This window comes from Gracilinanus agilis, chromosome 3, assembly GCF_016433145.1.
Source record: "Gracilinanus agilis isolate LMUSP501 chromosome 3, AgileGrace, whole genome shotgun sequence".
Lineage (NCBI taxonomy): Eukaryota > Metazoa > Chordata > Mammalia > Didelphimorphia > Didelphidae > Gracilinanus > Gracilinanus agilis.
The window spans coordinates 670,798,243-670,814,250 of record NC_058132.1 but is presented as its reverse complement, the minus strand read 5'-3'; the positions used below and the strand labels follow the sequence as shown (position 1 = coordinate 670,814,250).

The following is a 16,008-nucleotide window of genomic DNA, read 5'->3' as shown; positions in this document are numbered from 1 at the left end:
GAGAAGGAGAGAGAGAGAGAGAGAGAGAGAGAGAGAGAGAGAGAGAGAGAGAGAGAGAGAGAGAGAGAGAGAGAGGGAGGGAGAGGGAGAGGGAGAGAGAGGGAGAGAGAGAGGGGGTGGGAGGAGAGGGAGAAAGTCACTTCTTGTTCCTGGCACTGACTTCTCAAGAATCTATCAAAGTCCAAGTAATCACACAGGCATGATCCTCGCTATTTACTGCTCCTCTGCCCTCCATGCTGAAAGCACATGGTGCCCTTTGTTACTTATTGACCTCAAAAATCGATAAACACTGCCCAGCCCACCTCCTCCTGAATGGCCCTCTAGCTTTGAAATGGATCAGACCAGCTAAAATCTAGATCTGACCTGCGACCCCTTTGTTTAATGTGTAAAAAAATCTCAGATTAGCTTCACCATCTACTTTCAGTTTATTCCTGCTGTAGTCATCCAAATGTACCATTTTACTTTTTATTGACATCATTTTATTTAGTTAGAATTGAGATCCCCAAGGCTTGGATTATACCTGGAAAAGCATTGATTTGGGAACTCCCAAATGAGGAAATTCCTTCTTTAAGTGCAGATCAATCTCCCCTCTGCAATTTACAGCCTTAGAGAGCTGCTTAGAACAAGAAGAGATTAAAATATTTGTCCAAAGTCGTACAACCAATATGTCGCTAACATGTAATTTCAATCCAAGTCTTCATGAGTCAGCCTGGTCTAGAAGATAAAGTACTGCTCTTGACCCCCAAGGCTAAGCAAGTCACTTAACTGGAGGACTGGGTGGCCCAGAATCAAATAAATTCAAATTCAAAACATTATGCATAGAGCTTGAAACACTATCCTTATTCTGAGCTCTAGCCTCATGTCTCAACTGCTCAACATGAATGTCCCACTGAATTCAATATGGCACGAGAATGTTACATTCCACCAAGTTTATTATCTTCCCACCTAAATCTGGCTTCGCCCTCTGGAATTAACCCTTTGTCCTGAAGAAGCTAGGTGGCACAATGGATAGAGCGTCAGGCCTGGAGTTGAGAAGTCCTGGGTTCAAATCTGTCTTCTGACACTTCCCAACTTTGTGACCCTGGAAAAGTCACTTAACCCTGTTTGCCTAGCCCTTATCCTTCTCTTTTAGATAGATATTAAGGGTTTAAAAAAACAAAACTCTTTATCCTTTCTCAGAGGGGCAAATTAGAAGAACTCTAAGGTGCCTATGAGTTCTTTTTTTTATTTTATTTTATTTTATTTCTTCTTCTTTTTTTAACCTTGTCTTCCTTCTTAGAATTATATGCATTGGTTTTGAGGCAGAAAAACTGTAAAGCAGTCAACAGTATAATATGAGAATTTAAAAAGCCATCTTTCGTCTCTCTAACTTCTCATAGCCAATTGGTCTCTATGACTTGTCCATTTAACCTCCACAGCATCCCTGGTACCCTATCCCATCTTCTCTAGTTCTACTAGTTCTACTGCCCTTGTGCAGACACTCAACACTGGTCCCCACTCCAAACTATTGCAGTAGGTTCCCAACAGTCTAATCTTCCCACACTGTATCTCTCAGACTAATCTTTCTTGGGCATTGATCCTGTATCTCTCCACTGATTTTAAATAAGAAAAGCATCTGTTGCCAAAGCCCTCCATAATCAGCTGCCATCCTTACTTTCTGACTTTCTATCCCATTATTTCATTATTTCATTCACTGTGAACCACAGTGGTCTTCTCTGTTCCTTAGAGCAGTCCCTGAATAGAGCCACCTTTATCCCTTTGTTCATATTATTCCCAGTTCCTAGAATGGCTTCTCTCCCCTGATTTCTACACCAGTGGCTCCTCATTACTTCTAGGATCAATTAAAAACTCATTTTTCATCATTTAAAACCCTTCCTATCTTTCCAATCTGCTTAAATATCCCTCCCTTCCATGTATACTATGTTGTTCAGACCCATTGGGGTTATTCAGCACATAACAAAGCTCCATCTCCCATCTCCTTTCCTTTCCGTGAGTTCCCTCTCCATGGAAGATTCTTCCTCTTAGAATACTTGCCTCCCTTCACACTCAGCTCAAATGCCACCTTCTCTAGGAAGCCTTTACCAGTCCCAGGTCCCTCTCCATCTCCCTCCCCACCACCCATACACCCACACCCAATCGGAGCCTCCTCTTCTAAGGCTTTCTTTAATTTACTTTTGCTTCTACTTCCATAAAGGTTGTCTCTTTTATTAGACTATAAGTTCCTGGAAGGCAGGGATAGCTTTTTCTTTTTCTTTGTATCTCCAGCATTTCACCCAGTGCCAGGCACATTGTAGGTGCTTTAAAACCCATTCACTAAATGATTGATTCTTCTGTTAAATCCTCCTCCTTTGAAGTCTATCTCAAGTGCCACTTGTTTTTTAATGCCATCCCTACTCACCCTTGTAAGTAATATCAAACAGCATTAAGTTGGCTCTTCTATCATGCTCTCATTATATGATGTTGCTTATTATTATTATTATTATATTATCTGTGCTTGTATCTTACTCTTTTCATAGCCTGTAAATACCCTGTGAGGGTAAGGGCCTCATCTTATCTAAATTTGGTCATTTCTGTAGGACTCTACATAGAGTAGGGGCATAATAAATATTGAATTTTTTGACTGAATCAAACTGGCTAAACTTGTACAGATCCATTCCTGGCTCCATACTCCTAGTTTCTTTTTTCTCCCCTTTGAGAATATGGCTGTGTCATCTCTTAGCACAAAATAAAGTGGCCTTTTGGCCTTTTTCCAGCCCAATCAGTCCCCAGTGAGAGCCCAACTCAGCCATTTAAGCCCAGAAATTGACTTTGGGGCCTTCAATTTCCATTTTGACTCTGGGTGTGCTTCCAATGAATTGAATAATTTCCACTTCACTTCAGGTGTCAACTAAGTGGCATCGTCCACCATCTGATGCCAAAGATCAGGATAAAAAATGAGAAGTTTAGCCAGTTATTAATTTGTTTTCAGATCTCCAGGTGTTTGGACTCAGCTGGATGAACAGAGTACATTGGTCATTAAGCATTTCTCAGAATCTTCTAGAAGGTGCTCACAGGTGGGCCATCCATCTCAGGGACATTTTGCAAAGGGCAGAAAAGAAATTATCTTATACAATATTATACCAAACAATGGGCACAAATATTCTTTTCTCTAAAGGATCATAAAAGGTTATGTTTTTACCTACATTTAAAAAAAAAACTTAAATGAAGATGGTTATGTATTTGCTAAATACTTTCCATTTTCAACGGCTAGAATAACCCTCTATTAATGGGAGTCTCTACACCAGCTAGCTCTGGTGGTGAGAGCACAGTGCTAATGAGGCCAAGGTCAGGGAAACAGTCCTCCTGGGGACCAATTAGCATCACACATAAAACATTTGTGTTTCTGATCACAACTTGCCCCCTCTTTGCTAGACAGACTTCTCGCTAATAGAATGTGCCTCTCCATTCCCGCTGCTACCACCTTTGTCCAGTCCTCATTATCTCTCTCTTGGATTTCTGCAAAAACCTCCTAACTAGTCCCTCCAACTTCAGTTTCCTTCCCCGTCTGAGTGCCCCACCACCTGTTCCATTCCACAGCCATTAAGTAGGCATACACCATGGTCAAAGCTCTCTGTTAAGCACTGGGGATTCTCTAATCCTCCAAAAGGTCTCTCATTTCATAAACAGTGTCTGGCACACAGATAGCAATTAATAAATGCTTATTAATTACCTGATTGATTGACATGAGTCCTCATTTGAGTGATGCAGCTCATAGCCTTTCCATTCCTGCCTATGTCTTCCCATTCTTTTGCAGTCCTCTATAGGAGGGGCCACCCAATGCCCTGGGCACCATCTTCTCATTTTCTTGGGATTGTATCAGTAGAAGCAAAGCACAGCGTCTCACCACCTCTTCTCCCAGACTCTTTTTATGTCATTGTTTCATCCCTTTCCCATCTCTATGTCTATCCAGTGGCATCCTTGATAGATGACTCCATAATTCCATACTTGTAATGGATCAAATTGGGCATCCCAAGATGCAAAGTGACATCATCCTTGCCCTCAAGGAGCTACAGACTAATGAGAGGAATATAACAATCAGGAATCCCTTTGTTCTTATTGCTATTGTTCAGTCATTTCAGTTGTATCCAGCTCTTCATGACTCTGTTTGGGGTTTTCTTGGCAGAGAGAACGGAATAGTTGGCCATTTCCTTTTCCAACTTATTTTCCAGATGAAGAAACTGAGACAAACAGGTTAAGTGTCTTGCCCAGGATCACACAGCTTTGAACTCACAAAGATGAGTCTCCCTGACTCCAGCTCCAGAATTCTATCCAGTAGACCACCTAGCTGCCACAGGAATCTATAATGACTATTTTTTTTCCAGAAGAAAAGGAACATAGCTATATTCTTCCTAAAGAGTGCTATCCTGAGGACCTTTCAGTGAAGTCTAAATGACCACATATTGGGGTCTCTTCCAACTCCAGTATTTTAACACTTTTGAACATGGAAGGAGCCTAGTCAAATCTGTGTACTAGGTAGATTATTTGGCAAGTTTGTAAAACCCTTACCTTCTGTCTTGGATTCAGTACTAAATATTACTTCCAAGGCAGAGGAGCAGTAAGGGCCAGGCACTTGGGATGGAGTAAGTGACTTGCTCAAGGCCATATAGCTAGGAAGTGTCTGAGGCCAGATTGAGCCCAGGACCTCTCATCTTCAGGTCTGGCTCTGAATTCACTGAGCCATTTAGCTGGCCCATATTTGGCAAGTTTTACAATAAGATCCTACTGATGTTCAAATTAAGATTCTCTGGAAATGCACTGACTGGAGTCCAGAGAACTATGACACATGCCACCATGGATGTATCATGGCAGAATGGGTAAAGTACTGACCTCTTCAGGAATTCCTAGATTCAGATCAGGCCAATGATACTTACAAACATGTGACCCTGAGAAAATCACTTTTTGTGCCTCAGTCTACCCCCTAGGACGTATTTACTAAGTCACAGGTAGGTCGTGATCTGCTCTGGTGGAGGCATTGGAATACCATACTCTCACAAAATTATAGCTTTCATATAATGACATGAAAGATGGGAGTGGAGCAAGATAAGACTGGAGTGAGGTTCTATTTGGACACTCTGACTAGAGTCCAAGCAAGAGGTGATGAGCTAATGAGAGTAATGCTAATAGAGAAGAATAAACAAATGTAAGAGATGCCTGGGTGGGTAGGAGTGGGGCTAGTTTATGAAAGAATCTGAAAGCCAAATGGAGGATTTTTTAGTTGTTTCTGGAGGCAATAGGGAGCCACTGGAATTTATTGAGATGCAGAGTTGGGGCAGGGTGACATAATCAGAACTGCACTTAAGGAATATCACGTTAGTGGCTGAATAGAGTATGAATTAGAGTGAGAAGAGACTGGAGGCAGGCAGAGTCCCAACTGATTATTACAATAACCAAGGAATGAAGTCATGAAGACCTGCAGTGGTCTTAGGGGCAGTGCGAGAGAAGAGAACAGGGCATTCTCAAAAGGTATTGCACAGGTGGAATCTGCCAACCCTGGAAACAGCTTGGATATAGGGGGGAAAGGAGACAATGGTGAGGAATCCAAGATGACTTCTAGATTATGAGCCTGAGGAATGGAAAGATGGCAGTGGCCCATACAGTAATAGGCAAGAGAAGAAGGTTTAGAGGAAACAATCACGAGTAGAGTTTTAGACCCTTTGAGTTTAAGATGTCAACTGGACATCCAGTTTGAGATGTCCAAAAGGTAGTTGGAGATGGAAAGTTGGAGATCACCAGAGAGAGTGAGGCAGGTAATATAGATTTGCAAATTATCAGCCTAATGATAATACTTAAATCCATTGGAACTACAAAGTAATAGAGAGGGAGAAGAGAAGAGACAAACCATAAGATAGTGGTCCCCCTCAAAAAAAGAAACTCAGAAAGAAGAAAATAGAGAAAAGAGCATGATCAATAGTGTCAAAGGCCAAAGAGAGGTTGAGGAGAATGAAACCTGAGAAAGGAGCACTGGATTTGGCAACTAAGAGATCATTGTTAACTTGGGAGAGAAGAGTTTTGTTAAGAGGAGGGAAATTAGAGGTACTGGAGACAATGTTTTCAAAGAGTTTAACCTCAAAGGGAAGAAGAGTTACAGGATGATAGTGGAACTGGAAGGAGAGTAGTTTTGTTTTCTTTTCAGGATGAGAGAGATGGGCATTTTTGTAGGCAGAAAGGAACAAACCAGGAGTTAGGAAAAGACCAAAAATAAATAACAGATCCCTTCTCCAGTGTTAGCTTTGGTGAGAAGTAAGGTCACCTCGTCATATGAGACGGATGAGTAAAGAATGGCAAAAAACACTTGAGTGATAGGAAATGAGGAAGTAGGAAGAAGAGAGCAATAATTTATCTGTATAAAATGAGGCAAGGTTCTCAGCTGATAGAATGGAAGGAGAAGGATCCTTGAGAGATTTGAAGAAGGATGAAAAAGTTTTGAAGAGCTGCTGTGGAGAATGGGATAGTGAGTTGGTAAGGAAGATACAGAAGAATTGCCAAATATAAGCTTCTCTGCCATTTAAGAACTTTTTTTAACTTTCTGAAAACTTGTTTCCAGTATACCTTGTCAGCCATATTTCATGCTTGTATCTTTCATGTACTCTATGTTTTGACTAAATAGGAATATTACCTATTCTCTGAATTAAATATTGCATCTCTGGCCTTTACATGTGCCCTACCCTCTTCATGTGAACCTTTAATCATTTTTACCTTCTTTCAAGGTTCAGCTCAGCTACAAATTCCTCTTAGTTGCTATTGCTTTCTAAGCCCTTCCATTATGCCATGTACACATTTCTCTTTTTTCATGTACCTTTCCAAAAGAATGTTAGTACTTGAGGGCTTGGAATATTTTGTTCTTGTTTGTGTATCCTGTGTGCCTAGCACATAATTGGTACTTAATAAATATTCACTGAACTGGAGAATTTACTTGGGCCTCTTGCTATAAAAAATAATATTTTATTAGGAAGACTTTTCAGCTATGACTCACTCATATAAATATATTTCAAATTAATGTCTCATTCTCTTGCCTTCCTAGCACCATACCCATAAAGCAAAAAGTATAGGAAATTCTGTTGCGAGTTAGAAAGAGATTGAAAACATTGAAGGAATTATGTTGGCTCAACTGACCATCCTTAGAAGAACTCTTACTTAGGGGGCACTCCAAGGAATTCCTAGGACCTACATCTTCCTGCCCACCCACTGACTCCTAATCAATTGTGTATTACAGAAAAATGACAAAATGAGACCAAGAGAAAGATGAGGAGAGTGGGTAGTTATAACCAAAAAATATGTTGTTGTAGGAAGAGATTTATTGGATAATTGAGTTTCCTTGAAAAGGGCATTTCTTAGCCTAATGGTATAAATAGTATTAGCAGGATTTGTCCTAGTATTCTGTGAACAGGCAGTCAAGACACCATCCAGTGATGTCATTGGTCCTCTTCAAAAATGAAAGATGAACAACAATAGAATCCTCTTCAGGGGAATAAGGTATTAAGGTCTGGTGGCAGTTAAATGGCTCAGTGAATGGAGAACCAGGCTTGGAAATGAGAGCTCCTGGGTTCAAATCTGGCCTACCTGGACAAAGTCATTTAACCCCCATTGCCTAACCCTTACTACTCTTCTGTCTTTGAACCAATACTCAGTATTGATTCTAAGATGGAACATAAGAGTTTTCTTTTTTTTTAATGAAGAGTCAGGGGGCAGCTGGGTAGCTCAGTGGATTGAGAGCCAGACCTAGAAACCGGAGGTCCTAGGTTCAAATCTCACCTCAGACACTTCCCAGCTGTGTGACCCTGGGCAAGTCATTTGACCCCCATTGCCCACCCTTACCACTCTTCTGTCTTGGAGCCAATACTCGGTATTGATTCCAAGACAAAAGGTAAGGATTTAAAAACAAACAAATAAATGAATTAATAAATAAATGAACAAACAAACAAGTAAATAAATAAGTAAATGAAGAGTCAGAGGGAGCCCTGTGCAAAATCTGTGGCTTGTTTTCTGATGACTGAATATATTAATGGTAAGTTGTTTCCCCTTGACGAGAAGTAGGTATTCTCTCAATATGGCAGCTCCATTGGCAAAAGGGAAGGTCTAAATGGAATTTAGAGGTTGGAGGTTTGGGACAATGTGCAAAAATCATAAGGCCACAGGATTTTAAGTCAGAGAACCTAAACTCTAATTTCATCTTTGCCATGTCCAGCCTGTATGACTTTGGAAGAGTGATTTCAATTTTATATCTCATTTTCCTTATCCTTATGAAAAAGGAAGTTGGTCTAGATTCTCTCTGTGGTCCATTAGATCTTCATATCTTGATCCTGTGGCCTTTATGAGTCTTAATTTCTCATCTACAAAATGGGAAAGTTTGTCTGAATGACTTCTAAGATCCTTTCAAGCTTGAGACTTATGTATGACATCTTTGGAAGCTGAAATAAACCAGCTCCTTGGGAGTCATAGGATCAAAGAAATAAGGATCAGAGAATAATAGCTTTATTTTCTCAGAACTATAATGTATTTATCTGAAAATCTATTTATTTCATGTAGTAAATGTATTTGAATTTCATTTTTAAAATGAGGCTAGTGGGCATAAAGTGCTAAACTTAGATGGAGGAAGATTTGGGTTCAAATCCTATCTCAGATTCTGGTTGAGTGGCCCTGAACAGATGACGCAACCCCTCAGATCTTTGAGTCATTGTTTTAGACAATAAGTTAAAAAAAAAGGATGCAGTCTAGAAAGTTGATTGGACAAAATTAAAGGTATTATGGTGGACCTACGGTCATTGTAGGTCAGAAGCATGGTCTGTCTACCCCAGGCACAATGTGATATCCAAATTTATTTGGTAGAAATTCCCCTTTTCTTTCTACCATCTCAATACTACAAGTCAGAGAATGTGGTTTTTCCTTTTTCTTGGTACCATCCTCAGAAGCCTGCGACACCATGTTGGCAATGAAAGGAGGTTATTTTTGTCTCAACCCAAACCGATTGTAATCTAAATCTGATGTCTATGCAGCAACCCTGACCTACGGAGAACTGAGCCCATCCTGGAGAGTCCCTTGCAGAGGACCAGCAGTGGGAGCTCCTCTAGCTCCAGCACCCCAAGTTCCCAGCCTAGTTCCCAGGGAGGTTCCCAGCCAGGATCTCAAGCTGGTTCTAGTGAACGGAACAGAGTTCGAGGTAAAAACTTGCTCTTTCTATTTGGTAGCATTGTGTGATTTAGTAGGAAGAATATCAAAGAGAGAGTGAGTGGATGAATGAATGAATGAATGAATGAGTGAGTGAAACAGAGAACATGCTTTGCAAGTCACAGAGTTGTCAGGGACACCAGCGGCCCTCTAATGACCCTGGTAAAAGAATATCCCACTACTCTGACAGACCCCTAACATAGTCATCAAGCCTTCACCTCTTAGGAAATGGAATCATTTCAAACTGACTTCAAATCTCTAACTGGTTTAACTTCCCCTTTAGCTTTTCAATGCTGATACAAAATCAATCCCATCCCTTTCTCCCTACCTCCCCATCCCCCCACTGGCCAGAATGACTGATATCCACCAGTTACTGACACAGGCGCTTGGACTCTGCAAAGGATACAGCCGGTGCCATTTTTAGAAGTATAGTTGACAAAATGTTGTGTTTATCTAGAAAGAGAGTTTGATCAAGGATTTAAAAATTCATAGGACTAGATTCAGTCTTTCTTTTAATTAATTATTTGAATGTTCCAGTAAATCCTGTTGGGGAGAACTAAATCACATTGCTGGACATTTAATTTAAGTCATTCATCACTCTTTGGTTTCCATTAATGAGGTAGCCTGTGAAAAACTTTAATATCGTCCTACTAATTATATGTGACAATCTATTGCTTCTAGTTAATCAAACTTCCCTTTCTCGGAATTACCTTCTTCACAAGGTAATTTTTCCAAGAGATAAAGGACAGTCCCTTCTTCAATGCCATTTGATGCATTTAGATTTACTTATAAATCAATCTGCCACCCAAAATGCACCAGCATTTCATCCTTCCTTGGCATCTTCATTTGGAGCAATCACAACTTAACTGAGAACATCCCACTGAGGTGGGTTAATAGCAAGAATCTGCAGGTTCATTCTGATGAGTGAAAATGATATTTATATTTGGTTCAAGACTAGTTCTATGGCGCTAAATTGGAGTGGAGGGCTGGATAGAGAAGAGAGGGAAGGAAAAGGGATGGATAAAAAGTAGGACAGCATAGAAGAGAAGAGAGGAAAGCAAGAGAGAAGGATGGAAAGAAGAGATGGGCAGGATAGATGAGAGGAAGAAATGAGAATGGAGAAGAGAGGAGGGCAAGGTATAAAGGAAGAGAGGAGAGGATGGAGAGAAAAGAAAGGAAGTAAAGAGGAAAAGATAAGGGAGAAAGAGATGTGGATGGAGAGAAGAAGGCAGGATACTAGAGAAGAGTGGAGAGGAAGAGGGATGGATAGAAAGTAGGATGGCATAGAAGAGAAGAAAGGAGTGAGAGGGAAGGATGGAGAGAAGAGAAGAGTAAGGCATAGGAAGAGAGAGGGGAGGATGTAGAGAAGAGAAGGAAGCATAAAGGAAAAAATAAGGGAGGGAGGGATATGGGTGGAGAGGGAAAGAAGGCAAGATAGAAGAGAATAAAGGAGAGGAAAAGGGAAGAATACAGAGGGGAATGGAGAGTTGGGGAGAGGAGTCGAGTTCCACTGGCAGCTCTAGATTCACTTGGGTAACATTACTTAATGAATAAACATAAATGATGTGTAGTAGGACCAGTGATTCTGCTTACATTGAGCATGAATAATTGAGAATAACTTCTCACTTGAAGACTATATAGTTGAGGAGAAAGAAAAGTGACTCTAGTTCCAAGACTTGGGTTCGAGTGTTGCCTCTGATCTTTAGTCCCTTAACAAGCCATGGGTTTCATTTTCCTTATCTATAAATGAGGGAGTTGAATTTGACATAGTCTTCTGAGGCCCTTTGAACTGCATATCTATGATTCTATGACTTTGTTTTATAAAACAGAATTCTCTATTAAGAAAAAGGGCAAATTTATATTGATGACTTCTATTCGTTAGGAACAGAATGCCCCAGTTAGAGGAAGGACTCCAGAAAAATGAAACTAAGCCAAAATGCAGTGCTGCACAAAGCTGGAGACTGGAAAAGAGAGGGAGTTCATAGCTGATAAGGTTCTGGCTAGATTTAATGAACATCAAGTGCTTACCATGTGCAAAGCACTATCCTTAGCTTTATATGCATAACCGCCCCAGCCCTTCAGAAAAAGTGGTCTTCCTAACTCACAGAGAGGACCATATCACTCCTCTGCTTAAAATAACCTCGTTTTTATTGTTCTTCAGTCATATCTATCTCTTTATGACCCCTTTTGGAGTTTTCTTGGCAATGGTACCAGAGTGGTTTCCTTCTCCAGCTCATTTTTACAGATGAGGAAACTGAGGCAAACAGGGTGAAGTGACTTGCCCAGGGCCACACAGCTAGGAAATGTCTGAGGCCAGACATGTACTCAGGATGCTCTATCCACTGTAGCACCTAGATGCCCCTAAAATACAATAAATAAAATAAACTCAATGGTTCCCAGTTACCCCTAGAGTTCTGCCTCTGACTTTTAGTCCCATTCTAAGGGCAGGGGAAAGCCTGGGTAAAGGCAGAGCCCAAGAACAGCCAGGAAGCCAGAATAGCTACAATACTGAGCACACAAAAGCGAATACTATGAAGTAGAAAGGAGGTGGGAGCTATACCATGGACAGTTTTTAAAACCAGGGTGAGAGTGTGAGTGCATGGTTTTGTGTCTGTGTGCATGTCTGTGTCCTAGAGGCAATATGGAGCCATAGAAGATTTCAGAGTACAAGAGTGGCATGATTAGGCTTATGGTTGACGGCAAGGGTTCAAAACCTGTTTTTAGAAAATATTTTGATAAGTGGATTTTAGTATTATTGATTTCCTTTGTAATCCAACTATTTTATTTTATGCCTTTAAAAACCTTCTGAAGGAGTGGGCATAGGCTTCAACAGATTTCCAAAAGGGTCTCCAACACAAAAAAGGTTAATTTTATATCTAAAAAGACCCAATTTATTCCAACCTCCTCGTTTTGCAGATAAGGAAACTAAGGTCAGGAGAAATTGATTAGCCACCAAAAATACTAACAATGATCACATGCCCAAGGGTTTAGAGCTACAAAGGACCTGAGTTTAGGGGAAAAAAAATCCAGATTTGCCCAGCGAATTCACTCACCATGACTTACTGTGGCGTGGAAACCAAAGTCTCCATCCCTTATTTTTCTTGTCTCCCATTTGACACACAAGAGTTTTTCCAGAATCCTAGTATTTCAGTTTTATGAGACCAAAATTACTATAACCAGTAGTAGAAGGGTTATCTGTAACAAATAAAAGATGAAATGACCAAGGAAACAAAGTTTAATCTTCTTTGTATATCAATGTATCAAGCATTGCATGCCAATGCCTAACAAATCGGGACCAAGCCCCTTCCGTTTAGGGTTGGACCCAGAACAGACTTTTATACATTAAAAACAATCAAATACAATCTTTCATTAAAAGTAAATGATACAGGGGGCAGCTGGGTAGCTCAGTGGATTGAGCGCCAAGCCTAGAGACTGGAGGTCCTAGGTTCAAATCCGGCCTCAGACACTTCCCAGCTGTGTGACCCTGGGCAAGTCACTTGACCCCCTTTGCCTACCCTTACCACTCTTCCACCTATAAGTCAATACACAGAAGTTAAGGGTTTAAAATAAAAAAAAAAAGTAAATGATACAACATTAGGCAATTTGATTTCTAATTGGATGAATGATTAGGGACTTTCCAAGTGTGCAAGGGAGTATGAACAAGTGCATTCACTGAACTCGGGATAAGAGGTGTCCCACTCCTCCCAAATGTCTATAAACAATTAGAGGAACATGGAAGCAAAGACTGGTTGATCCATCTGAGGCCAGTGTTCAGATGAGACAAGTGGGTTGCTTGAGATGTACAATTATAAGAAAACTCCTTACCTCAGTCTTAGGATCTGACTGTGTTTCTTTCCGGCCAACACAGCCTCGGTCCTTGGTTATGGGTCTATAAACAACAAGTCCTAGTGATCGAGTTTCCTAGCCATACAGGGCTATGTTCCCACAATGCAATGAGGTTTTCTCCCAATTCTCACAATAGAATGAACTTTTCTCAGAGGACAGAAGTTGGACGAGGTCCATAATTGAACAGAGAAGGAACTGAGCTAGCTCCAGAATTGAGTCACAAGATGGAATCAGGATGGTTCACTCAAGTCCCACAATTAACGATTTGCTGTCCTAATCTCAATTCCTTTGATTTTCTCACATATCTCCCCACATGTTCCCATGGAGTAAGTCAGTTTTCCCATTGGTGGATGCTTGAATCAGAAATATTATAGAGAATCTTGACTTCCTTTATTACTGTAATGCCATCAACTGACATGTCTGATTTCTCCCTACATATTTGGTTCCCCCCTCTTTTGTCAAGTTGATTAAATGAGGCCCTTAGACACATATAGATGTAGTCCTAATGATTGGAGAAAGGCTATGATTGGAGCCTTTGGTCAATTGGGCCACAAAGCAACAGATGTTTTCTTACTGGAGGTATGAGTACTCAGCATTTCATGGCCACCTTCATGTTCTCTGCCTTTTTCTCTCGGCCAGCTAACACAAAATCTGAAGGATCACCTGTGCTTCCCCACGAGCCTCCCAAGGTGAAGCCAGAAGAATCCAGAGACATCACCCGGCCTGGACGACCAGCCGTGAGTTTTTCTCTTCTTCCTCTTTTTCTCTCTTCTCTTTGTTCTTCTCTTCTATCTTTTCTTCCCTCAAAGAAAAGTATACTTGGGGATTTTCTCCCTGTCTCTCTGCCCATCTCTTTCTGTCTGTCTGTCTCTATCTCTCTCTTGCACTAAAATCTGCATTAATAAGTCATCAGAAGTTTGGGGACAGGAGAGCCAAAAAGATCCACTCCATCTCAATAAGTCAAGAAACTGATTGTGTTTTCAGTTTCTTCTACCAACTCTTGTTATCTTTGGATGTATTGTTGCCTATTAGGATGTCTATCTGAGAGCAGAAATGAGAAAGGGTGGGGGGGAGCCTCATCATTCCTTTTCTCTTTTCTGTAGTTCTGGCAGAAAAAAAAAAGTTTGATTGGGAAAGATGTTGAAACTCTTGGCTAAAATATGACTTGGGAATTATCTGTGGGCTTCGCATGTCCATGGGACCTCTGGCCCCTGTTACCCTAAAAATAAATTGAAGGAGGAAAAGCTGCGTGGTTTGTCCATTTCTAATTATAAATCACAGAATAATTTCTTCCCTATCTTTCTCCTATTACAGCCCATTTGGCAAGTCACTTTACAGAAAGCAGAGTACAAAGATTGCGAAAGAGTAGGATTTAATTTAGGAGTAGTTGCTGTGTTCCTTTTTATTTTCTTTAAAATTTCTCAAGAAAATTATCTTTAATGCAAGCCCAGTCTTTCTTGTTTAATTTGTATTTTTGAGGTTCAGAGCGTGCTAAAAGATGGATGCTAAAATCAATTTGCTGTTCTGTTTTTAACATACATTGCTGTTTTCTCATGCCTTTTCTTTGTGATTCAGCAGCATTAGTCTAACTGTTCTAATTCTGTTTCCTAACTGTTTTCTTCTGGCTTTTTTCCCATCCTGATCTATTTTCTTCTGACACCGGTGAATCTTCATTTATCACAGAGCTATAAGAAAGCTATAGATGAGGTTAGTGACACATTTATTTCATTTGATCATCCTCAAAGATGGTGGTTTATAATTATCTGAAATTGTGATTTCCCTAATGATGACACATATAAGAGGTCAATAGGAGCATCTTGGGTCCAAGTTCATTCACCCAGATAGCAAAGCCTGCCCAGAGTCCCATTTTAAGGTTAGATAATAGACTTGCGGAAATTCCCATCAAACCCACCAGACAGAAGCCAACATGAAAACCTTCCAACTTTGTCAGGCATAGGTAGGGAGCTAGTAGAAACGAAAGTGCCTGGATTCACAAAAAAGTCGGTAATGTTTACTAGTTTCAATCTGCATGCACTCGGCAGACATGGCGGACCTTGTGAAGATGCCTGAGATGCATGGTGTTGGAGGTGCTACAGGGGCATGGAGGCTTTGACCTTGCCAAGCACCGTATGGTCAAATGAGGCAGTGATTTCCTACAATCTCTGCCCCGAGGCACGGAGTGATTCTGGCATGTTGGAGATGCATGTTTGTATGCATCTGACCTTTATAGATAAGCATCCCTGCTTCTGAAAATATGACACATGGTCTACCACCCTCCATTGGGTGATTAACAGAAATACAGCTATAGATCAAGGATTGCTGTTTATAAAGATATCAGGTCTCCATCCATGTCTCAGCAGGGTACACAGGTACACAGTGTTTTAGGATCTGGATAACACTCATTAAGGAAACATCCATATATGTTCTCTCTACCTAGAACTTAGTAGGCCCTTAATAAATGTTTGTTAATTGATTGATTAAAAACACTGATCAGTTTTCTTCCAAAAGGATTTAAGAACAAAAACACACAACTCTCAACATGCATATTTTGTTCCTAGAACACATTAGGAACATAATAAATACTCATTCATTGAGTGATAGTACTAATCAGTTTTCTTCTGAGAAGATTTAAGAGCAATAAAAAATATATACCTCAACATTCCAGGTACTAATAAAATGGCTCTATGCATAGGCTTCAAGGAAATATGGTGAGTCGAGGATGCTGGCTCAAGTGATTACCACCTCAAGGAAGGGGATCTTCTGCACATCTTTTTTTCTTTCTCCTCCTCCTCCTCCTCTTCTTTCTTCTACGTCTTCTTCTTCTTCTTCTTCTTCTTCTTCTTCTTCTTCTTCTTCTTCTTCTTCTTTCTACTTCTTCTTCTTCTTTCTTCTTCTTCTTTCTACTTCTTCTTCTTTCTTCTTCTTCTTCTTCTTCTTCTTTTCTCTCTCTCTCTCTCT

The 16,008-nt window shown here is 40.5% G+C and overlaps 1 protein-coding gene across 1 annotated transcript in view; it reads left to right on the top strand.

Moving 5' to 3' along the window:
* Nucleotides 1-16,008, top strand: part of TNIK (TRAF2 and NCK interacting kinase) — a 369,177-nt gene that overhangs the window by 306,617 nt on the left and 46,552 nt on the right. Inside the window, exons 16-19 of the mRNA XM_044669552.1 lie at nt 2,754-2,839; nt 9,033-9,196; nt 13,690-13,787; nt 14,734-14,757. Coding sequence (XP_044525487.1) covers nt 2,754-2,839; nt 9,033-9,196; nt 13,690-13,787; nt 14,734-14,757 — 372 coding nt within the window. The remainder of the gene's footprint in view (nt 1-2,753; nt 2,840-9,032; nt 9,197-13,689; nt 13,788-14,733; nt 14,758-16,008) is intronic.